The sequence below is a fragment of the Heteronotia binoei genome, chromosome 5 (genome assembly GCF_032191835.1).
Source record: "Heteronotia binoei isolate CCM8104 ecotype False Entrance Well chromosome 5, APGP_CSIRO_Hbin_v1, whole genome shotgun sequence".
In the NCBI taxonomy this organism is placed as follows: Eukaryota; Metazoa; Chordata; class Lepidosauria; order Squamata; family Gekkonidae; genus Heteronotia; species Heteronotia binoei.
This window is the reverse complement of record NC_083227.1, coordinates 21,760,325-21,783,485: the sequence shown is the minus strand read 5'-3', so window position 1 is coordinate 21,783,485 and position 23,161 is coordinate 21,760,325. Positions and strand designations below refer to the sequence as shown.

At 46.2% G+C, this 23,161-nt stretch overlaps 1 protein-coding gene across 1 annotated transcript in view; it reads right to left on the bottom strand.

The window, feature by feature from the left end:
- LOC132571154 (uncharacterized) overlaps positions 1-22,520 on the bottom strand; it is a 42,766-nt gene extending 20,246 nt beyond the window's left edge. The window contains exons 1-7 of the mRNA XM_060237830.1: positions 22,310-22,520; positions 16,884-17,855; positions 13,673-13,793; positions 12,605-12,687; positions 10,091-10,217; positions 8,887-8,994; positions 6,256-6,390 (exon numbers count right to left, since the gene is read on the bottom strand). Coding sequence (XP_060093813.1) covers positions 6,256-6,390; positions 8,887-8,994; positions 10,091-10,217; positions 12,605-12,687; positions 13,673-13,793; positions 16,884-17,594 — 1,285 coding nt within the window. The 5' untranslated portion in view covers positions 17,595-17,855; positions 22,310-22,520. The remainder of the gene's footprint in view (positions 1-6,255; positions 6,391-8,886; positions 8,995-10,090; positions 10,218-12,604; positions 12,688-13,672; positions 13,794-16,883; positions 17,856-22,309) is intronic.
- Between the last annotated feature and the right edge of the window lie 641 nt (positions 22,521-23,161).

Sequence of the window (23,161 nt, the reverse complement as noted above, 5' to 3'; positions counted from 1 at the left end):
CGTTCATCGGGGCAAAACTTCTGCAAAACTTGTACAAGTTCTTTTGTGCATGACTTTTAGTATCTTCACTGAGATCCAGCTTCTGGCCAGGTTCTTCTCGCTCCACAGGGCATGCCTGGAGGGTTCCTTCCTGTATGCACCAGATCAACTCCTGATCTAGAATGGAGCCTTCTCACTCTGGAGGCCACCGGCCATTCTGGTCCTGGAGGTGCTGCAGCTTCATCAGTACCGGCAGCTGTACCCCTTTCTGTTATTCAGTCCCTCCTTCCCCTGGTCTCATCCTCTGCTGTCTTTCAGAATGGTGACTCTGCTGCTGAACCTCAGCAGTCACCAACATCTTCCTTTGGGTTAGATCCAGGAGGGGCCTGTGCATTTCCTCTGGCTCACCTTCCCCTGCACTGAGGATTCTCTAACTTGAGCTCAATCCCTTCCCTGCCACCTGCAGAGGCGGAAAAAGAGAAGGGGTCAGCAATATTTGCATTCGGGGCAAAGTGTCAGTCAATTTTGCAGTTGTTAACAATTATGCCAACATGCTTTGTTGAGTTTAGGGGGGAGGGTGTGTGTGTCTGTACCTAGAAGCAATGAAGAAGATATCAGATTTATATCCCGCTCTCCACTCCGAATCTCAGAGTGGCTCACAATCACCTTTATCTTCCTCCCCCACAACAGACAACCTGTGAGGTAGGTGGGGCTGAGAGAGCTCTCCTAGAAGCTACCCTTTCAAGGACACCTCTGTGAGAGCTATGGCCATGCTAGCAGCTGCAAATGGGGGAGTGGGGAATCAAATCCAGTTCTCCCAGATAAGAGCCCACGCACTTAACCACTAAACCAAACTTGCTCAGTGGGACCCAGTGGATTTAGTGGGTTTAGTTTGACTCTCCTCAAGAAAGAAAGCATGCAACTTTGTGGCTGCTCAACCCTGATCCCTGTCTAATTCAAAAATGGATGCTGCTGAATTCAAGGACAACTCTGTGAGAGCTATGGCTGACCCAAGGCCATGCCAGCAGCTGCAAGCAGAGGAGTGGGAGAATCAAACTCGGTTCTCCTACATGAGTCCACGCGCTTAACCACTACACCCAGCTGGTTCTGTCGACCTCTGGTGACTGACCCCTACTGGGGGCCTGGAGGATATTCAGAGAGGTGGCTGAACAAAGCCTGCCCCTGTCCTCCTGACTGCTGGTATTCCAGGGAGGTCTCCCATCCAAGTACTAACCACAGTCAACCCTGCTTAGCTTCTGAGATCTGATGAGATCAGGCTTGCCTGGGCTATCCAGGCCATGGCTCATATGTGCTTTTTGCTCATTTTGCATAATCGATTCTGCTCGCGTTAACTGGAGGTCTGCCAACATAAAATTCTAAAGATCACAGCTGTCCCATTTGGATTTACTAGACTTGCATTATATCATGCTCTTTTTGTTGGCGGGGGAGATGACGCTCGTCATACTTCAAGAAGGGCCCTAATTAAGTGGATCGAGCAAAGCCAGCTGGTGGTTTGGAGAATGCATTTAGAGTTGCTTCCTTTCCACCTCCCTCCCGTTTGTCTACCTGCTTTCTTTCTTGTCATCTGACATTTATTCTATGTGGCTCTTAAGTTAAGCGAGTTTGGCCATCCATGCTCTAGCAGAACTATTCAGAACTGCTGCCGCGTGACCTCGGGTACATTCCGCTTTTCTGGAAGGGTCAAGAAGTCATCTATTTTTCTGGATTTTAGGCTGTGCAAAGCAGAACTATTGAGGGCAGCCTTTGAGGGGGGAGGGGGTTAACGGAAATTTTAAAAATTTTTGGACACAAGCGGTTTTCACTGATGTTATTATTACAGTTTTAAATTGGGAGAAATGTGGGGCTAGAAGCAGTTTAAATAAACAAATAATATTAGAAGAAGATATTGGATTTTTAGAAGAAGATATTGGATTTATATCCAGCCCTCCACTCTGAATCTCAGAGCGGCTCACAATCTCCTTTATCTTCCTCCCCCACAAGAGACACCCTGTGAGGTGGGTGGGGCTGAGAGGGCTCTCACAGCAGCTGCCCTTTCAAGGACAACCTCTGCCAGAGCTATGGCTGACCCAAGGCCATGCCAGCAGGTGCAAGTGGAGGAGTGGGAAATCAGACCCAGTTCTCCCAGATAAGAGTCCGCACACTTAACCACTACACCAAACTGGCTCTCAGACTTACAGAAAGTCTCTTAGACTTACAGAAAGCAGAAGCTGTGTCAAGAGACCCTGTAGGTAGCTCATTTTAGGGCATGGGTCTCTCAAGACTTCACTTTTCAACAGGGATGGAATTCTATCAGGAGCTGCTTTGCATATTAGGCCACACACCCCTGATGTAGCCAATCCTCCAAGAGCTGACAAAAAAAGAGCCTTGTAAGCTCTTGGAGGATTGGCTACATCAGGGGTGTGTGGCCTAATATGCAACGGAGCTCCTCCTAGAATTCCTTCCCTGCTTTTCAAACTGAAGTTCCAGGAAAAGTACTCACCTAGAGAATCTGGACTATCAGTGCCCCTCATGAGTACTCTGGTGGTTCATCAGCATAGCTTTCTGGCTGAAGCTTTTCCCACACTCAGGGCATTCATAATGTTCCTGCATTCTATGGGTTTCCAGATGGACGATCAATTTATTCCTCCGATGTAAGTTTTTCCCACACTCGAGGCACATGAATGGCTTCTCTCCCGTATGAGTCCTGTGATGACTCATGAGGTGGACCCTCTGTCTGAAAGATTTTCCACACTGAAGGCATTTGTACGGTTTCTCTCCTGTGTGGATTCTCTGATGCCTCATTAATTCCCCTTTAGAAGTGAAGACTTTCCCACATTCGGGACATTTGTGCAGCTTCTCTCCGGTGTGAATCTTCTGGTGCTTCAGCAAAGTCTGCCTGTGTCTGAAGCGCTTCGCACACTGCGAACATTCGTAGGGTCTCCCTTCGGTATGGACACCTTGGTGACTGTCTAAGGATGTTCTACAGTTGAAGCTTTTCCCGCACTCGTAACACTGATAAGGTCTCTCGGTCGTACGCCCGATCAAACTGTCTCTTTTCTTGTACTCTAAACATTCGTATCGCCTCTCGCTCAGATGGAATCTCTGGGGCTGCGGGATGTTCTGCCCCAATGTGGAACATTCAAAAGGGCTCTCATGTGTGTGGACCGTGACAAGTCCTGATTTGTAGCGGTATTTTCTCCCATACTTAGAGAACAAGGGCTTTCCCCCCTCTCCATGGACTGGGCTTGATTTGCTAATACCATCTGAATCTTCATCATATTCATTCTCTTGTTCTGTTGGCTGTTTCTGCTCCCAGCTGGAATCACATCTTTGCTTATGAATTTCCGATGTCCCTGGAATGTTCCACTGGGTTACTTCCACCAACGTCCCGTGTGTTTCCTCCAGGCACATCTCTCCCTCTTGGGATTCCTCCACCTTGATCCGACTTCTCTTCTCCTCACCTGAAGAGACAGAGAAAGGAATATTGTCCAACGCTCTGGAGGTCTCCCTTTTTTTAAAAAAAGTCTCTCTTCGCTGGCCTTCCCTTCTGCCATACAGCAAGCGCCTCCTAAACTCCTCATTCTTCGCCTGTCTCTATGAACACAACGGCCCTCTGCTTATAGATCTGTGTGTATTCTTGGAGGGAAGAGATTAAAACGGTAGAAATGTTAACCCCGATTCTGCTCCTGGAAAAGGCGTTCCTTATATAAATTCTGAAGATTAGATACCTCTATGATTAAATCCAACTAATCCCGGGAAGATGCTGATAGAGAGCAGCCCTGCTGGTTCCGCTGTGTCAGGCAAAATATGGGTTTCCTGGTGAAAGAGATTCAAAACTCTGGGAACCGTGTTTCCCGAGAGTATCTCAGCAGCCTGGAGTCAGACACCCTCATAAACAGTTCTTCCCAGAGAATTTAATGGAAAAAGCAATGGCAAGAACAACAGGAAAAGATGTGTTGACTGCAAACATGATTACAAACAGTGTTACACTTAGGCCTGGGGGGGGGGGGGAATGTATTTTCTCTCTTTAACAGAGGCCTAATGGAATGTACCTATCAGGTAAACCACAAAGGGATTAAAACGTAGAATCAGCTGCCAAAGGATGAAGGGAAGGCTACAGGAATAAACAGCTTTAAAAGGGGATTAGATTCATGGAGATAAGTCTATCAATGGCTCCTAGCTAACTGAGAGGAACCTCCACATGCAGAGGCTCCCAGAGCCTGGAGGCAACAGCAAGGGAAGCTCTCAGCCTCTCTGCCCTGTTGTTGGCCCTCCAGAGGAACTGGTCAGCCACAGTTTGAGACAGGATTCTAGACTAGATGGACCACTGGTCTCACCCAGCACAGCTCTTCTGATGTTTTTGGGAAGGCCTCAACCTCTATGCCCTATTGTTGCCTATCCAGAGAAACTGGTTGGCCACTGTGTGAGACAGCATGGTGGACTACATGGACCTCTGGTTTGGTCCAGCAGGGCTCTTCTTACGTTCTTATGAAGGCCTCAGCCTCTCTCCCCTGGCGCTCCAGAGGAACTGGTTGGACACTGTGTGAAGCAGGACGCTGGACTAGATGGACCATTGGTCTGCTCCAGCAGGGCTCTTCTTATGTTCTTATATAATTTACCTACATGCCATGAAAAGCTTCAACTGCCCGTTTCCACACAATATAACTCTATTAAAGAAGTAGGACATTTTTCTCCGGCCTGGTGGCAATCCTACTTACGCTGGTATAAAACCACTGGAGTCAATGTGTTTGAAAAGATGAAATTGTTTAGGACTGCAGTTTGTCCCTTCAGGGTTTGGCCCTCTCGAACTGAGCAAGCTGCCGACTGCTTACTTCAGTAGGAAAACCCCTGGCAGTGCTCCTGGTCCCCCTGCCAGTGCTCAATGGAGCTGCAGCAGAAAAACTGGTGGTGGCAGGGAGGTGGGGGGAGAAAGGTGGCACACAGGGCTTTTTTCTGAGAAGGAATGCACAGGAAGGCAGTTCCGGCTGGCTTGGCATCAGGAGGTGTGGTCTAATATGCAAATTAGTTCCTGCGGGGCTTTTTTCTACAAAAAACCCCAGCCCTGTGTGAAACAGTGGTGCCATCAGGGGTGTGGCCTAATATGCAAATTAGTTCATCCTGGGCTTTTCCTACAAAAAAAGCCCTGGTGGCACATGACACCATGATTTCATTTCTGCCTGAAAAGCTGGAAGCGACATCACTGTATTGCATGATGCTCTAGAATACCCCTGCAATCTCTATGGTTTACCAAAGAGCTTGGGGAGGATTCCTAAGGCATCACATCCATTTCCTTTGGCCAGCAATGAAGTTGTGACATCACGCGCCATTTCCACATGACTCCATCCTTCTGGAATCTCCTGTAACCCTGCAGACTGGAATATTTCCGAACAAAATTGGACGTTTTCTTCCATCCTCCCCTCATAAAAGAGGAAATTTTAAAAGGCGGTGATAGAACCTTCAGATTATTCCCACCTCTTATAATTTCTCATAGGCTCCCATCTTGTAAACTTTTGTACCAAAAGTAAAATTATAAATCCCAAATTGACAAATGGATCTTTTAAAAGAAAACACTATATAGAATCTTTCATAATACAGGGTACAGGACACAGGATCAGTATCTACGGGTGTCTTTCTTGCTCACAGCAAAGAAATGTAGATTTTTTTTTTTGTATCAAATGTTCAGTTCCCAGAATATAAATGTAACTAATGGATTCTTTAATGTTTTTGAGGCCAAAGTGTCTCCTGTACTTGGGCATCTGTGAGGTCTTGGTGAATTATTTGAGATATGATTCTTTCAGATGAGTTTCCTCCACTTTCAGGGCTCTGGTGTGGTTTTTTTCTATGTCTCACTCATAGATTTGAAGCAAAGCTTTTTCCACACTTGAGAACACTGTAATTTTCCTCTCCTTTTGTGGATCTTGTGAAGTACACAGGTTTGGTTTTTCATAGATGCTGCCCCTTAGCCTTTGTATAGTCTCTCTCAGCTTTATCAAGGTATTTTGCAGAGTCAAACCACCCCTCAACACATACACCAGTGGACATTCATAGTTGTCCTTTCATTTGTGTTTTATAACAAAGATGTATTTGTACTTTTTCCACCATATCAAGAGAATGAAGGCTTCCCATCACCATGTATCCTTAAGTAGTTCAACAGTGCAATCCTAAGAAAGTCTACTCAGATTTCTACTAAAGTCTGCTCAATGGGACTTAATCCCAGGAAAGTGCTCTTAAGATTGCACTGTTAATCTTTCTTCTGCAGCCCCAGGATAGACTCACATGTTTCCTTGTGGATCTCATGGGGCACCAGCAAATTCCCTTGGGTCACCTCTGGGTCCGACCCAGGTGTTACTTCTGGCTCATTTCTTCCACAGGGAGAATTCTCTGCCTTCACCCGTCCTCTATTTTGATCACCTGCACAGACAGAGAGTGAAGAGTCTATACATTTTTCAATGACTCCTAAATTCCCACATCCTCCTTCTATCTCTTTTTCATTTCAGCCACATGTCCCTCTCTACTTTATCATCTCTGATTACTTATCCTTTTTATTCCTGTCTCCAGGGCTTTTTTTTGGCAGCAGGAACTCCTTTGCATATTAGGCCACACCCCTCTTATGCAGCCAATCCTCTGAGAGCTTACAGGACTCTTATTACAGGGCATACTGTAAGCTCTCAGAGGATTGTGCTACATCAGGGGTGTGTGGCCTAATATGCAAATGAGCTCCTGCTACAAAACGATAACCACCAGTGATCCTCAGTACATCCTTCTAGGAGCTCCAGCAGGTGAATACTTTTTGTTTTGTCTACCATACCCCACAAAATGGTTACTGGACCTCATTCTAATGTTTATGTGTTTTTAATTATTTTATAACTGATCAAATGTTTTAATGTTTTTTCAAATTCCAATTCCAAAAACCTTTATTGGCATAACGTAATGTTTTTTAATGATTGCAACCTTTTGGACCATGAAAGGCATCATAAAATGTTTTAAACAGTAATTAAAATGTATTGGTTATTGTAGGCTTTTAATGGTTATCCTTTTTCTGATGGCTTGATATTATTGTTGCTACCTGCCTTGGGCCCTAGTTTTCTGGGAGAAAGGCAGCTCTATAAACATCTTCGACAAATAATGAATCATATGAACTCTGACCTCCTTTTTGAAATCTAGTATGGGAGCCATTCAGAAATCCCAAACCAAGAGAAACTAAAGTTCTGTCCCAATATAAATTAGATTCTGCTGCTAGACACAAGGAATTCTGCTAGTTGCAAGTTAAGGAAATGTGAGGTTTTTTTCATAATTGATTCTACCTGGGGAGGAGGGATATGCAAATTGCTAAAGACTCATCTCCTAATCAGTAAAATTATTCATTCAGCCCCATCCGTACCAATCCTCCAGGCTTGTGGGATTTCACGGACAGCACTAGCCATAGCCTTCAGGAATTTGTTGGTTCTGTAATGATGGGGCAGGGGGGCATTTTAACGCCTATCTCTAATTTTAGTATTCTTCCCTGTTCCCATTATCTCTTATTTGGTGTGTATGTGTCTTAGTTTGATTTTTTAACGATCAGCAAGGACCATTATTTATTTATTTTTTAATTGTGAAATATAAACTTAGCACCTAAAAGGATATTTGTTTTACAAATAAGAAAAAAACCACCAGTACTGATAAGGCCTGAATTGTTTTTAAATGAAAGGCCAGGTCCACCCTCCACAACTTTTCAGCAGTAAGAGAAAAAATATATATATAGTGAAGACATAACATATACTATTTTATTTTACCAGTTACATTAAACCCCGTCTTCCTTAAGAACATAGGAGAAGCCATGTTGGATCAGGCCAATGGCCCATCCAGTCCAACACTGTGTCACACAGTGGCCAAAAACCCCAGGTGCCATCAGGAGGTCCATCAGTGGGGTCAGGACACTAGAAGCCCTCCCACTGTTGGCCCCCCCAAGCACCAAGAGTACACAGCATCACTGCCGCAGACAGAAAGTTCCATCTATACCATGTGGCTAATATCCACATATGGTCCTCTGCTCCATATGTTTATCATTATCTTTATCCACCATTTGAGGGTATCTGACCAAGTGAGTTTTGACTCATGAAAGATTCATACCATGGAAAAAATTTGCGGGTCTTTAAGATGCTTCTGTACTCAAATTTTGTTCTGCTGCTACAGACTCACGGCCACCCACTGGGACTTTCTTCCATCATGGAAGTCAAAACAATTTATGGCGATCTGCAAGGTGATATCTCATTAGGGCTGCCAAATCCCCATCCAAAGAGAGAGAGATCCCTTGCCTCCTGCTCTGAGTGGCAGCAGGAGAAAAATTAAAAAACATACATAAAACAACAAAAAACCCTGCAATGGCAGCTGTGCCATCATGTCACTTCCGGTAAAAAAAAAAAAAATGAAATGACATAGGGTAGCTCTAGGAATCATCAATAACTCTGTGTTTTTATTATAGAATTTTCAGTGATTCCTAGAGCTACCTATGTTGCTTCCAGGATTTTGTTTTTGAGTTTTTTTTAAAAAACAGAAGTAACATGGCACTGCAACTGGCATCTTGGCTCCCCCCCATATCCCCACCTACAGCTCTCTCACTGGATTTTGGTAAATCCAGGAACAGAACAGACAATGGACCCAGCCCTGTTCGACTCCATCGAAATGGCTGGCCGATAAGCTCTACTTAGATCCCGCCCTGATGATACCTAAACCATGGCAACAGAAGCAGGTTTTTCTTATTCTGTACGGTTGATTCAGCTTCTACTAAACATTGGCAAGCAATAAAAATCCATGTAAAATGTTTAACAGAGAATCAAAAGAGAGGCCCGCGTGTTCTCCAAACCTCTGAGGGAACCCAAGGCTTCTTGGAATGCAAAATAAAAGAAAGTAAAAATCACCAAATACCTGAATCTTTGCCTGGGAGTCTCTCTCTTTCCTCCAGATAGTGGACAGATGTCCCTTCCTCTTTTTCTGACTGGGGGGTGAGATCAGGTTTGGGCACCAAACGTCCCTCTTGTGTGTGTAGAGAGAAAAATCACATAATTATTCCTTGTAAGTTCCAAGTAAAACTTTTAAAATAACTATTCATGTGTTGTATTTTCTTCCACTCTAACCTTTGAAAAGCTAATCGATCAATAAGAAAAGAAAATTAAACTCAAGACAGATTAAGGTCATATGCAAACCAGCTGCCCTGAGCCCACCATGGGAAGGGGTGAGCTATAAGTGCAATAAATAAAATTAATAATAATAAAACCACGGCTCACACCTCAGTGAGCTAACAGAGCATATTTGAAAAATCTCTACTGCAGGAGAGAAACTTCCTCTTCTCAAATCCTTCCTCCATCGACAGGGAGACAATGCTCCTTTTGGAAAAGTTTTGGTGATATCGGCAGCCAGTTAGGGAAGCCTTATATCAGTTAGGGAAGCCTTATCTCAGACCTATTTGCATGTTTAGCAAACCAAGACATCACAGGCTACACTAGTGTCAGAATTCCTTCCAGGGCTTTTTTTTGTAGCAGGAATTTCTTTGCATATTAGGCCACACTCCCTGATGTAGCCAATCCTCCTGGAGCTTACAGTAAGCCCTGTATTAAGAGCCCTGTAAGCTCCAAGAGGATTGGCTACATCAGGGGTGTGTGGCCTAATATGCAAAGGAGTTCCTGCTACAAAAAAAGCCCCTGATGCCTTTAAGAAGTAATGCTAGTTCATGAGTGTTTACCTTGCCCAAAAGAAAGCTGATCTGGCCACAATCACGTGTCATAGTAACTTCCAAATTTGACCACTGTTAACATGCTCTATGTGGGGCTGCCCTTAAGGATGATTTGGAAGCATCAGTGAGTTTAAACGGTGGCAACTAGTGTCCTTACACTTACTCAGTAGACTACTTTAAGCTAGTGCTATATCATTTACACCAGCTTCCAGTCTGTTTCTGGGCTCAAGGCACTGGGTTTGAAATGGCTTCGACTCAGGGTATCTGAAGGTATCAACCAACACAATACTTGTTTCCTACTGCAGATACTAAATCTGAAAGAAGAGGCCATCCTATGTATGTGAGTGTAATTTCTTCTTTCAGAGTCTAAGAATGGCACTCAGATGCAGAGATCCTTACCCAAAGTATCTGCATTCCTATTGTCTTCTTGCAGGACATGCCAAAATATGGTCCTTTGCTTTGGCTGTGTCAGTAGCTCCTCCACCTCATCCAAAGACACACCTGTTTCCTTGAGGTTTACAGGTGCCTGGAAAAAGAGGAAAATGTCCCCCCAGCCTCCTGTCAAATTGTGTTATACAACAGATAGTGTTAAGGCACAGACCTCAGATCACAACTGCTAAGTCAGGAGGTGGTGGGAGCTACAAGCATAGACAGCTTCAAGAAGGGATTGGGTCAACGTATGGAGCCAAGGTCCATCAGTGGCTATTAGCCACAGGATATAGATGGAACTCTCTGTCTGGGGCAGTGATGCTCTGTATTCTTCATGCTGACCCTGTGTACCTATCATCTTGATAGAAAAACACAATTGTGCTATCTTTGGAGATGGATCCAGCCCCTGTCCTAGGGCTCCATTGAGCGAAGTTTATTTATTTCAAAATTTACTTCTTCACCAAAAGAGTAATTAACACATGAGATTCACTGCCATAGGAAGTAGTAGCGGCTATAAGCATAGACAGCTTCAAGAGGGAATTGGATAAACATCTGGAGCAGAGGTCCCTCTATGGCTCTTAGGCACAAGGTTTAGAGGGAATGCTCTGTCTGGGGCAGTGATGCTCTGTATTCTTGGTGCTTGGGGGGCAGAGTGGGAGGGCTTCTAGTGTCCTGGCCCCACTGGTGGACCTCCTGATGGAACCTGGGTTATTTTGGGCACTGTGTCGATGGCCCATCCAGTCCAACACTCTGTGTCACACAGTGGCCAAAATTCAGGTGCCATCAGGAGGTCCACCAGTGGGGCCAGAAGTCCAGACAATATGACCAACACTACAATCTTTGGTAGTGAATTCCACATTTTAATCAATCTCTGCAAAAAGCAAGGGTCGTTTTGTAGGAAAAAAACATGGTGGAGCTCATCCAGGGATTGTTATGCAGCTGCACCTACTATTCAATGGACAAGGTGGGAAGAAGGAGGTGGAACTGTCAGAAGGGTTCAGGAGCTGTACTCCTGTGAGCTCCCACTGAATACGAGGCCTGGCATAAAGTATTATTTCCTTTTGTCCATTCAGAATCTACAGCCCATCAGCTTCATTGGATGCCTTCAAGTTTTAGTATTTTTGGAAGAGAGAGCAAAAGTTCTTCTTGTCAACTCTCTCTCCATCCCAGGCATAATTTCATAAATCTCAACCACGTCCCCCCTTAGTCACCTCTTTTCAAATCTGAAAAGTCCCAGACTCTTCAGCCTTTCCTCATAGGGAAGGTACTCCAACCCCCTCATCATCTCGGTTGCCCTCCTCTGTGCTTTTTCCAGCCATTTCCTCAGTGGCTAGGACATCATTCTTCTCTCCTCTGTTTTTTTCACAACAAATCTATGAGGCATAGGCCTGCTAATCCCCAGGTCCCAGCGGGGGTTCCCCCACTTTTTCAGGCTCTTTCCTGCCCCCAGTCAGTTGGCTGGTGGAGGGAAGCCCCGCCCCAACAACCCCTATGAGCCTTCAAGCCTCAGAAGGCTTAAGATGATGTTGAAAACAGCTGTTTTTCTAGAAAGGTGCATGTGTCTTTAAATCTTAGACCAGGGGACGTGGGACGAGCCTGAAGAATAAGGTTCCTGGTGGAAGGGAAGGGAAGGTGCCCAGAAACTGCATTGGTATAATCTTCTTAGAGGCCGTTTGCACAGGAAAGGGTAAACTAGAACCTTTAGCTGCCTTGTGTTGTTCTTTAGAACTTCAGCAACTCATGAGTAAATTGCCCTAGTGAGACCACACAAGCGCAAGATTGCAAACTGTTCATTTTGGCTTCTCTCTCTCTCTCTCTCTCTGTGAAAGAAAGAGTACAGTGGAGGTACAGCTGGTTGGGGTGAGGAAATGAAGACTGTATTCAGGGGAACTGCACTGCTGTTTTTTTACTTATTTATTTTAGGGAATGTGAAAGTCTCCTGGCTCCACCCCCAAAGCCCCCAGATGCTTTCTGAGTCAGACTTGGCAACCCTACCAGAACTCCCCTTGGAGTTCAATAATGCTTGTCACAACCTTGCTATTGGCCCCACCCCCAAAGTCCCCAGGTATTTCTTGAATTGGACTTGGCAACCCTAGTGAGATACCTTAGACTGAGAGGAGGTGACTGGCCCAAAGTCACCCAAGTGAGCTTCCATGGTAGAAGTGGAAATTCAAACCCAGGTCTGCCAGGAGTCTAGTTTGACATGTTTTTCACTCTGCCATGCCCATTCTTGGCACTTGATCCCCACACAGAGATTTAATTTAAAAACTGGCAAAAATCTAACAATAGCTATGTCGGTGTAGAAGTGCCTAAAAACGCAGACCTTCCCCCTCCAACTTTCTTTAAAGACAAAACAGGGATGAGGGACAGCTACCAAAGAATCAGGGCTGCCTGAAGGGCTGGTTAAAGCCATGGCGGTTCTTCTGTCGCATGCCACACTCTGGCCATGCAAAGAACAAACTGCCCTAGCAGATGATTACATACCTCATCCTGTTCACCTTTAGCTGTTTCCTGGGCTTCAGGGGGCAGCAATGAACAGGACAGACTTGAGCATTTGGGTCCACTGCCTATGAAGGAAAGAAGGAAGGAAGACCTTAGAAGGAAAACTGATCCATATGTTTAAGGGAACCAGGTGCAAAAGAGGGCAGATTTCCTGAGCCATTTATAGTTGTGTGCAACAGGGAACTAAAAAAAACAATCAGGAAATCATCCGCTGCTCAAGACACGAGGAGGAAGTGCAAGGGAGGGAGTATGCCGTCACAGAGACAAGGCACATTTCTGTCTGCCCTGAACGAATATCTGGATGCAGCGTCAATGTCTCTGCTTGGGGCTTCAGGATAACAGTTCCTTCGGAACGTGGATTTCTGTTGCTCTACTAAGTTAAGTACAGAGCTCCACAGAGCAGAGTGGCAAGCTGCAGTACTGCAGTCCAAGCTCTGCTCACGACCTGAGTTCGATCCCAGCGGAATCTGGGTTCAGGTAGCTGGGCTCAAGGTTGACTCAGCCTTCCATCCTTCTGAGGTTGGTAAAATGAAGGCAACGGCAAACCACCCCCTAAAAAGTCTGCCAAGAAAATGTAGTGATGTGATGTCACCCCATGGGTCGGTAACAACACGGTGCCTGCACAAGGGACTACCTTTACCTCTTTTTTTTTACTAAGTACGGGCCAGTATGTACCAAGGAATTTAGGTTTTCCATAATCTAGGACAAGGGTCCCTAACCATTTCGAGCCTGCAGACACCTTTAGGATTCTGACACAGCATGGTGAGCACAGCCAAAAAATGACTGCCTGAGGTAATTTTCAATCCCACACTGAAGATCCTTGTGCTGTCGTGGCAGCTGCTACCAAAGCAACATTTTTTTTAAAATCTGCACATCCAGTCAGGAGCCTCACTGGAGAAAAGTGTCATCTGCCCCCGTCCACTTTCTTGTAGCTGCAATTTCTTCATGCAATGAAAAGCTCTGCCTGTCCAAGTTCTGTTCTTCTGTTGCAACTGTTAAAAGGCAGAAGAGCTTTCCTTTACAGCTGGTCACCCGAAGAATCTCACAAACCTGGCAAACTGATGGTCCCGCTGCCGTTTTGCTTGGTGTCTTTGCAGGTAGGTCTCTGCACGGGGTCTGGAGGCTTCAACTCTGCATCCAGGGAACCCAGGCAGAGCTCTTGCAGTGGTCCCTGAAAGAGAGAGGATGATTCCACTCAGAACAGAAGAAAAAGCTAGCGAAGAAGAAGATATTGGATTTATATCCTGCCCTCCACTGTGAATCTCAGAGCAGCTCACTATCTTCCTCCCCCACAACAGACACCCTGTGAGGTGGGTGAGGATGGAGAGGGCTCTTGCAGCAGCTGCCCTTTCAAGGACAACTTCTGCCAGAGCTATGGCTGACCCAAGGCCATTCTAGCAGCTGCAAGTGGAGGAGTGGGGAATCAAACCCGGTTCTCCCAGGTAAGAGTCCACACACTTAACCACTACACCAAACTGATCATTTCCGCTGACAGGAGGGCTTTCTGTCAGCAGTTTGGAACGTTCTCAATTTCCCCCTCCCACCGGAGCTCAAAAGCTACTCCTGTGGAAAGGGAGACCCTTAGGAAGAGCTTGAGGATCTGCAGTGGGGGTGGGGGAATTGGCCAAAATCGCCTCCCCACCTTCCATTGGTGGAAATCTACTGTTGGATACGATCCACCGACTGCAAAAAGTCCTATCCTCTCTGAGGTAAACTTCAAAAAGCCATCTTTGATTAACAAGGTTCTCCGCAGCTCACTAGTTCTCAAGAGGTCGTTGTAAAATCAAAATCTGTGGGCCAAACAGCTATGTCAACTTCCCCCCATTCAGGGCTTCTTCTTTTTTTGGGGAGCAGGAACTCCTTTGCATATTATGCTACAACCCCCTGATGTAGCCAATCCTCCAAGAGCTTACAGGGCTCTTAGTGCAGGGCCTACTGTAAGCTCCAGAAGGACTGGCTACATAAGGGTGTGTGACATAATATGCAAAGGAGTTCCTGCTACAAAAAAAGCCCTGCCCCCATCCAAAGAGAGGTATGGAGGACGGACTCAGCAAGAAACAGTATTCCTTTCCTCATTATATACATTTGGTGGTGGTGGGGAATCCTACTACCGGGGCTTTTTTTGTACTTCTTTGCATATTAGGCCGCACACCCCTGATGTAGCCAATCCTCCTGGAGTTTACAATAAACTCTGTACTAAGAGTCCTGTAAGCTCTTGGAGGATTCACTACATAAGGGCGTGTGGCCTAATATGCAAAGGAGTTCCTGCTACAAAAAAAGCCCTGCCTATTACCATGTTTTAACTCTGTTAGACAACCGTCAGGGGCACAGTCACCCTGCCAGAAATAAAAAGCGGCAACATTCATTGCCAGCCTCCAAACTAGCCCCTGTAGCTATCCCTTTAAAAAGCAGGTTTTATTGACAACATTAAGAGGTGGAATGTGCTTCACTTCAATCATAAAACGATTCCCCGTCTGACTTCTGCAACTCAGACCTGTATTAAAAGGCAAAAGATGAGGCAGGCTGATTGGAAATGCAAGCGGTAACTTTAAACCTATGTCAGAGGCCATTGTGAGATAGGATGGCCAACCTCCAGATGCTGGATGGAGATCTGGAATTGTAGCCCGTCTCCAGGCAACAGAGATCAGTTCCCTTGGAGAAAATGGCAGCTTTGGAAGGTGGACTGTATGGCATTGTGCCTTATTGAGGTCCCTCCCTTTCCCAAGCTCTATCCCCCAAAATCTCCAGGTATTTCCCATCCCAGAACTGAAAAAGAAGGATTTAAACCTAGACATTCTTGCCAAAGCATAAGCCTCACTTAACAAAATGGAACTTACTTCCACATAAACATTCATGAAAGTGCACTCTGCACAAGATGAAGGCTGTAACAGGTTACAAACACTTAGAATGATAAAGAGAAGGAGATATTGGATTTATATCCTGAAACTCAGAGTCTCAGAGCGGTCACAATCTCCTTTACCTTCCCACCCCCACAGCCCTGTAAGATAGATGGGGTTGAGAGAGCTCTTATAGCAGCTGCCCTTTCAAGGACAACTCCCACGAGAGCTATGGCTGACCCAAGGCCATTCCAGCAACTGCAAGTGGAGGAGTGGGGAATCAAATCCAGTTCCCCCAGATAAGAGTCTGTGTGCTTAACCACTACACCAAACTGGTGCTCAAGAGCAAACAGCAATTAATACTGTTCTGGAGGGCAGAAAAAAAGGCCATTAACCATAGCATAAGAACATAAGAAACATAAGAACATAAGAGAAGCCATGTTGGATCAGGCCAACGGCCCATCCAGTCCAACACTCTGTGTCACACAGTGGCAAAAAAATTTATATATACACACACACTGTGGCTAATAGCCACTGATGGACCTCTGCTCCATATTTTTATCTAAACCCCTCTTGAAGGGGGCTATACTTGTGGCCGCCGCCACCTCCTGTGGCAGTGAATTCCACATGTTAATCACCCTTTGGGTGAAGAAGTACTTCCTTTTATCCGTTTTAACCTGTCTGCTCTAGCAATCGATCACAATCGATCACAGTTAATGGATGTGCACTACTGGTGTATACAACCTCATGTGTATGGAATCTTGATTTTCCTGCCTTTCTCTCCACCCCTGCAGCCTTCTCCAACCCCTAAAAAGATCATTCCTAGAGTTACAGAATCCATGCAGAGGAATAGCTGTGAGGGGCAAAGGATCACAGTACCAGGAAGGGGAGAAACTAGGCACTTTCACACACACTAAATGCACTTTCAGTCCACCTTCAATGCACTTTTTACTGTGTGAAACTGCAAAACCCACTTGCCAATAGCTGCTGAAATGGACTTTAGTTAGCATGAAAGTGCACATTTCATCCATAAATGAAGCTGCACTGACAGAAGAGAAAAGAAAACCTGGTTCTTCCTTACAGCAGTGTGCCAACCCACAAGAATCTTCCTCTCCATGGAGGGAGGGGCTTTGGCTCAGTGGAAGAGCCTCTGCTTTACCTGCAGGAAGTCCCAGGTTCAATCCCCGGCATCTCCAGCTTAAAAGATCAGGCAGTGGGTAAAGTGAAAGACCTCTGCCTGACACTTGGGAGACCTCCTGCCCATCTGAGGAGACAATACCAATGTTGATGGTCTGAATATCCATCAGAAACATCCAAAGATGCCTTTATTTTGGAACGAAATTCAGGGATGTAATTAAGCAGCCTTTCTGACACACTATAATTTCTGTCTATTTTTAACTGGAAATTGAATGTTGATTTGTCACCTGCCATTTCCGGGTTTTGGCCCACCCTTGGTGGTTCAGCAGGAAATCCTCTGCCAGGCCTGCAGCTTGAGTGCAATTCTCGGGGCCGCCAGCCCTGATCCAGCTCTGCAGCTCTGGCGGCAGGATGGCCAAGAACTGCTCCAGGATCAGCAGCTCCAGGATCTGCTCCTTCGAGTGCCTCTCTGGCCTCAGCCACTGGTGGCAAAGCTCCTGCAACTGGCTGTAAATTCGCCGGGGGTCTTCCACCTCCCGGGAGCGGAACTGCCGGAAGTGCTGGCGCAGGGCTTCTGTGCGGCTGACTTCCCAGCACAAAATTGCTGCCTTCACTTTCCCATAATCCTCTCTGTCTTTGGCCTCCAGGCTGCCAAAGGCTTTCTGGGCTTCTCCACTCAGTGCTGGCAGGAGTCGGACTGCCCACTCTTCTCTGGGCCACTGGCAGGCTTGGGCCACTTGCTCGAAGGATGACAAGAAGGCCTTGGCATCCTCCCATGGCCCAGGCTCCTTTCCCCGCACTGTGTGAGGAGAATCCAGCCCCCTCAGAAACTCCTGCCACTGGGCTTCCCAGTGTTGGCACAGTCCCTTGCACTGCTCTTCTTTACAGTGTTGTAGCATTCGCCATCCAGGTCGTCCCACCATATCTTCAAGCTGAGCTACGCCGGTCATTTTTCTTGTTCTTTTTCCCAGTTCTGGTCCTGAAGAATTTTGCTCCATTTATCTTATCACTTAAATTCCAGAACTAAAGAGCAAATTAAGATCCCTCTGGCAGATCAGTTTGAGGCAGAAATTCCGTGTTCGCTGAGTCCTGATCTTTCTGAAAAAGCACCTAGGAGGTAAAGGCCCAACTTCTTCCTCTTATATCCCCTCAGGACTGATGAGAAAGACTTGCAGTCAAAAAAGCTGTTGGCCGCCACCAACAATCCAAGTCCATCCCCTGGAGATCATTTTGACTTGCATGGGGAATTTCTCCCTCGGCTGAAAGAGACACACAATGGAGTGGTTGAAATACCAGAGAGAGGGAGAGAGAGAGAGGCAGTTTGGATTAAGCACCTCCAAAATATATTCAACTGTCCATAAGTGAAGCAAAGTGGAAAATAAACCTCTCATCTACGGATTCACTAAGAGGCAGTGTGCCCAAAAGTCTGAGCACTGCACTTGGATGCCCCTATTTCAAATCCTGCCTTACCCATGAATCAAAATAAGGTCTCTTTTCCCAAAATGTTAGTCAACTAACCTGGAAAGGAAACCCTTGGAAGAAGAGGCTATTTCTATGCAGAGTTGCGCCTCCTCCTGTGGCACCAGGCCCAAGCAGCAGAAATCCATTTTGCTGAGGCCTGTCTCCTAGCAACGCCTTCATGTTCAAGGCCTTGGCCTTTGGGAGAACAGCCTGGGAAGAAGCTGAATTCCTCCAGCCTCTGACTCTTTAATTTTTATTTCTGTTTATTGAACATTCAAGCACAATACATTAATTTCTTAAAGTTATGATTGACACCAGGATGCAAGTAGCACTTCCTAATTTAACAAAAGGCACCAATTTTTTTAGCAAAGGGATTCAATCTTTTTAACCCCCCCCTTTTTACTACAATAGCTTTTATTTTTTTCGCCTAGGGGGCAAATTCCCAAGTAACCGTTTTAAAACTTTTTGTAGTTAAAATATTTGATCAATTCAGTGCCAGGGGAAGGGATGGCTTTTTAGAATCTTTTCACTACACTGGTTTTATTTTTCTTTTAATTCAATTATTACTTGCCTTTCACCTTATAGGAACTCAAGGTGGTTTACAATGTAAATAGTAGCGTAAATAAAATACACAAATATCACTAATTGAAATTAATAGTTTAAAGTTGTCACTGGGCAGAAGAGCTAATTAAATGATGTCATGAATAAAGCTATCTTCAGCTGCCTCCTAAAAATTTCAAGTGCTAGGTGCATCTCCCTGGAGAAGTTGTTCCATAATCATGGGGCTGCCACTGAAAAGGCCCTCTCTTGTGTACCCATCAGATATACATATTCCTGAGCTGCACAGCCCAGACTAGCCCGATCTCCAGGGTCAGCCTTCGCTAGTATGTAGAAGGGCAAACTCCAAGGAATACCAGGGGCGTGATGCAGAGGCAGGCAATGGCAAACCACCTCTGAAATATCTCTTGCCTTAAAAACAAATCTAGCTTGCCACCTGGTGGTGAATAACGCTAAAAGAGCTAGAACTTCTGGTTGCCAGACAATCTTAAGATCTCCTGGCTATACTATACACACTGCCATACGATACTTATTAATTGGGTACAAAGAGTTAGAGGGTCATCTAGTCCAACCTCCTGCACAATGCAGGGAATTCACAAATACCTCCCCCCCACTCCACACAAACACACAGTGATTCCTGCTTTATGTCAAGAAGATGGCAGGAAGCCCCCAGGATCCCTCGCCAATCTGGCCTGGAGAAAAACTGCTGCCTGACCCTATATTATACATATGTTTAAAAATGAGGTTTGATTACAATTTCCAGCAGGCCTAAATAAAAATGTCCCATCTCTTGAATATGGCTTAATGTGTGGAAATGGGCAGCTCGAGCTTTCAAGGCGTGGACATCAGTAACATCCCATCTATTAAAGGGACAAGTAATTTCCACCCCCCCAGTCAGCTGGCAACCGAAGGTTTGATCCACCTGCTCATTCAACCTTAGTGCCAGTGTGGTGTAGTGATTAGAGTGTCCAGCTAGGATCTGAGAGCCCCAGGTTTGAATCCCCACTTGTGCCATGGAAGCTTGCTGGGTCTCCTTGGGCTAATCACATTCTCTCAGCTTAATGTACCTCACAAGGTTGTTGCGAGGATGAAACAGAGGGAGGGAAGGATGGCTGAATTTAAATAGGGCTGCCAACTGGCCAAGGGAACTATATCCCTTTAACAGAAATGTAACATGTGGAAATGGGCAGCTAAAGCTTTTTATAGCATAGAGGTACCAATTGAGAAGCCTGCATTAAAGGGACAGGACATTTTTTTACAGGATAGTTGATCCAAATGGGAAAGAAGAAGAGAAGAAGAGACTGGATTTACACCCCATCCTTCACTCAGAGCCTTAGACCTGTTTACAATCTCCTTTCCCTTCCCCTCCCCACAGCAGACACCCTGTGAGGTAGGTGGGGCTGAGAGTTCTCCAAGAACTGCTATTGAGCAGAAACTTGTGGCTGACCCAAGGTCATCCCAGCAGGTGCTTGTAGAAGATTTTGGAATCAAACCCGGTTCTCCCAGATTAGAGTCCACTTCACCAAACTGGAGATTACATATAGAACCCCTTATCATACTTAAGTGATTTTAGAGTGTTAAAACTCTTCCCATTCCCTTGCTGCAGTCCTCATAGCAATCCTGTAAAGTAGATTATTATTATTGTTGTTGTTATTGTTATTATTCCCATATTACAGAAGGGAAGGACTGAGTCTGAAATGGACATACATACTTCTATTGCATGTCAGGAATAGGCTATGAGTCAATTACTGCCATATGCTCACCAAGGTGAAACTCCGCAGGTGTCCAGCATCTCAAACTCTGAGATACATAAAGTGGTGTCTGGGGAAGTCACAGCAAGAAAAAAGATATACTTATGTTTAATTAGCCAGTCCTGTGGCATTGTTTTACATCACGGATGCGAGTCGTCGATGTGGAAATCCTTTATAATAAAACTTTGTCTTGGCAAAACACAGTACCCTGATTGGCTGGGACTGCACTGCATCAACCTTTGGCCCTTCAAAGTATCAATTAAGAGTACCTACAAGGAATGCTCCCTCTAAGCTATGAAGTTCTGAAAGCAAAAATCCTACTTTGTGAGCTACTGGCATTAAAGCTGTGAGCAAGCGATTTGGCTACTGCATGTATTAAGTGTGCTCTGAGTCCATGCTTTCTGAGCTATGGCAAAAATCTGCGAGGCAGAGGCTAAAAAACTGTGAGCTAGCTCACACTAACTCAGCCTAGAGGGCGCACTGCTTGCAAGCCTCTTTCTAGAGCCTGTTGTACTTTTCTTCACAACGGGCCTTATTCCTAGTGAGTTCCATAAACCCATTCTGCAAGTGGGGGGGGGCGCGGGGGGGAACACTTCCAGGGTGGAGAACAGATGAGCCTTCCATTCTGTTTGCTTACTGAATCCAAAGTATGTTCAACTCTTCGAGAACCCACAGGGATACCACTGTTTTCTGTCTCCCTCGTTCTTTCCTGCAATTACTGAACTCAGACGCTAGTCTTGCTGATTTTAAAGGGGTTTAAACCCGGTCTTGACCAATGTTCCGTCTAATCTGCAGAGTTTTATGAGCAAAAATTCTACTTTGTGAGCTACCGGCATTAAAGTTGCGAGCTACTGAATACATTAGTATGCTCTGGGGTCAATTTTCCTGAGCTAAGACAAAAATGTGTGAGCTGAAAGCTAAAAAACTGTGAGCTAGCTCACACTAACTCAGCTTAGACGGAACACCGGTCTTGACTCTTGACCCGCTGCTGCAAGGGGAGCGGAAGAGGGCTGCGGCGGTACGACGGGCTGGACCACTTCCCATCGCAGGGGGGAGAGACTGCTGCTGTTCCAAAGTTCTTTTAAAGAAATAATTCCACGCAAGTGGAAAAGTAGCGCGCCGAGTCGCGGTCTTTCCGCTAGCGACACGACTTTGCGTTTTATTCGGAGGGAATTTTTTTTTCCTACATAGGGAACGTGGAAAATAGGATTCGCCCCCCTTGCAGTCCGAAGGGGTACAGCCCACTCACCCGGCTCAGTCTGCGGCTAGACCAGGCCTTCCTTTCTCACCCTTCCAAAACCCGCCTAGCGTTGCGCGGGATCGCTCCCGATCCGCAGCTGCATCGCCGTTCCGTTGCATTCAAACGGAGCGCCACTCCTTCATAAATATCCGATGCAATGCGCCCATTGCAATACACATACGTTGCAATGGATAACACACTTCCGTGGCCAAAATGCTCTCTCCCGGGATGGAAGAGTCCTTTGCAGGGGGCGGGGGGGGGGGCGCGCAGAGGCGAATGCAGGCTGCAACCTCTTTGGGTTGCTGTGCATCTCTCTACTGCGACCTTCCAGCGTGCATCGACTGCACACTTTGCAGCAGGATCCTCAAAGCAGGAGGCTGCAGTGGGCGGGGGGGGGGGGGCGGGATTCTTGTGCAAGGGTTTTCCATCCATCGGAGGCTTTGAAGGGGTTAAGGCCAAGGCTTTCCGGGAAAGACGTCAGGTTTTGAATGAAACCTGTCCCTCTTTCGACCGGGGGGGGGGGGGGAGGATCCAACCCAGCTTAAGAGAGACATGTTTCCGTCTCCTTTTCAGGGGAGGTGGGGTGGTTGCGGCTCAGCTATGGATTCCCTCTCGCCTGCTTGTCCGCCTCGATCCACCCCCTCCGCTTTCTTATTCCTCTTCTTCCCCCCTCCCTCCCCACAACGATCCGCCTTGAACTCACCTCTCCAGCAGCCTTTCCCAAACAAAAAGTCCCTCCAAGGAGAGGGGGGGGGGCTTCCCTTGTGATATTCCCCGCCCCCTTCTCCGGTTTCCGAAAGGCTGCAGGGAGGAGAGTTTTAACCTTTCCAGCGCCTGGGAGGAAGAAGAGAACCACTCCAGTGGCAAGTCTGCTTTTTCCAGCCGTCTACCCGCAAACGCGCCGGGAAGGGAGGAAAATGGCCTTGCCCTGAATGGCTTTTATGTTGATGGTGCTCTGCAAAGATCCAAGCTCTTGTTTGGGGAATTCCTGGCGATTTGAGAACAGGGCCTGGGGAAGGAAGGCAGAATTGGGAGGTTGGAGAGAATCACGGAAGAAGATAACTGGATTTATATCCCGCCCTATACTCTGAATCTCCGAGCGGTCACAATCTCCTTTACCTTTCCCCGCCCCCAACAGGCACGCTGTGAGGTGGGTGGGGCTGAGAGGGCTCTCCCAGCAGCTGCCCTTTCCAGGACAACTCCTGCAATAGTGATGGCTGACCCAAGACCATTCCAGCAGCTGCAAGTGGAGGAGTGGGGAATCAAACTTGGTTCTCCCAGATAAGAGTCCACTCACTTAAGCACTACATCAAACTGGCTCTCAGAGGTCGGAGCAAGAGGTCGCAAAAATACAAAAGTATACAACCATGAACGCTTACTCAACCATGAACGCTTACTAAATTCTAATCTTAGACATCAGTCTGCTATTCTGACTTATACTGCCTTCTTGTCGTTTCAGTCAACAGAAACTAACAATCACCAGACCCCTACTTGTGATTCTTTTAATCTGCTAAAAAAACATTTCCATGACTGCATACTAACTCACTGCCCACTT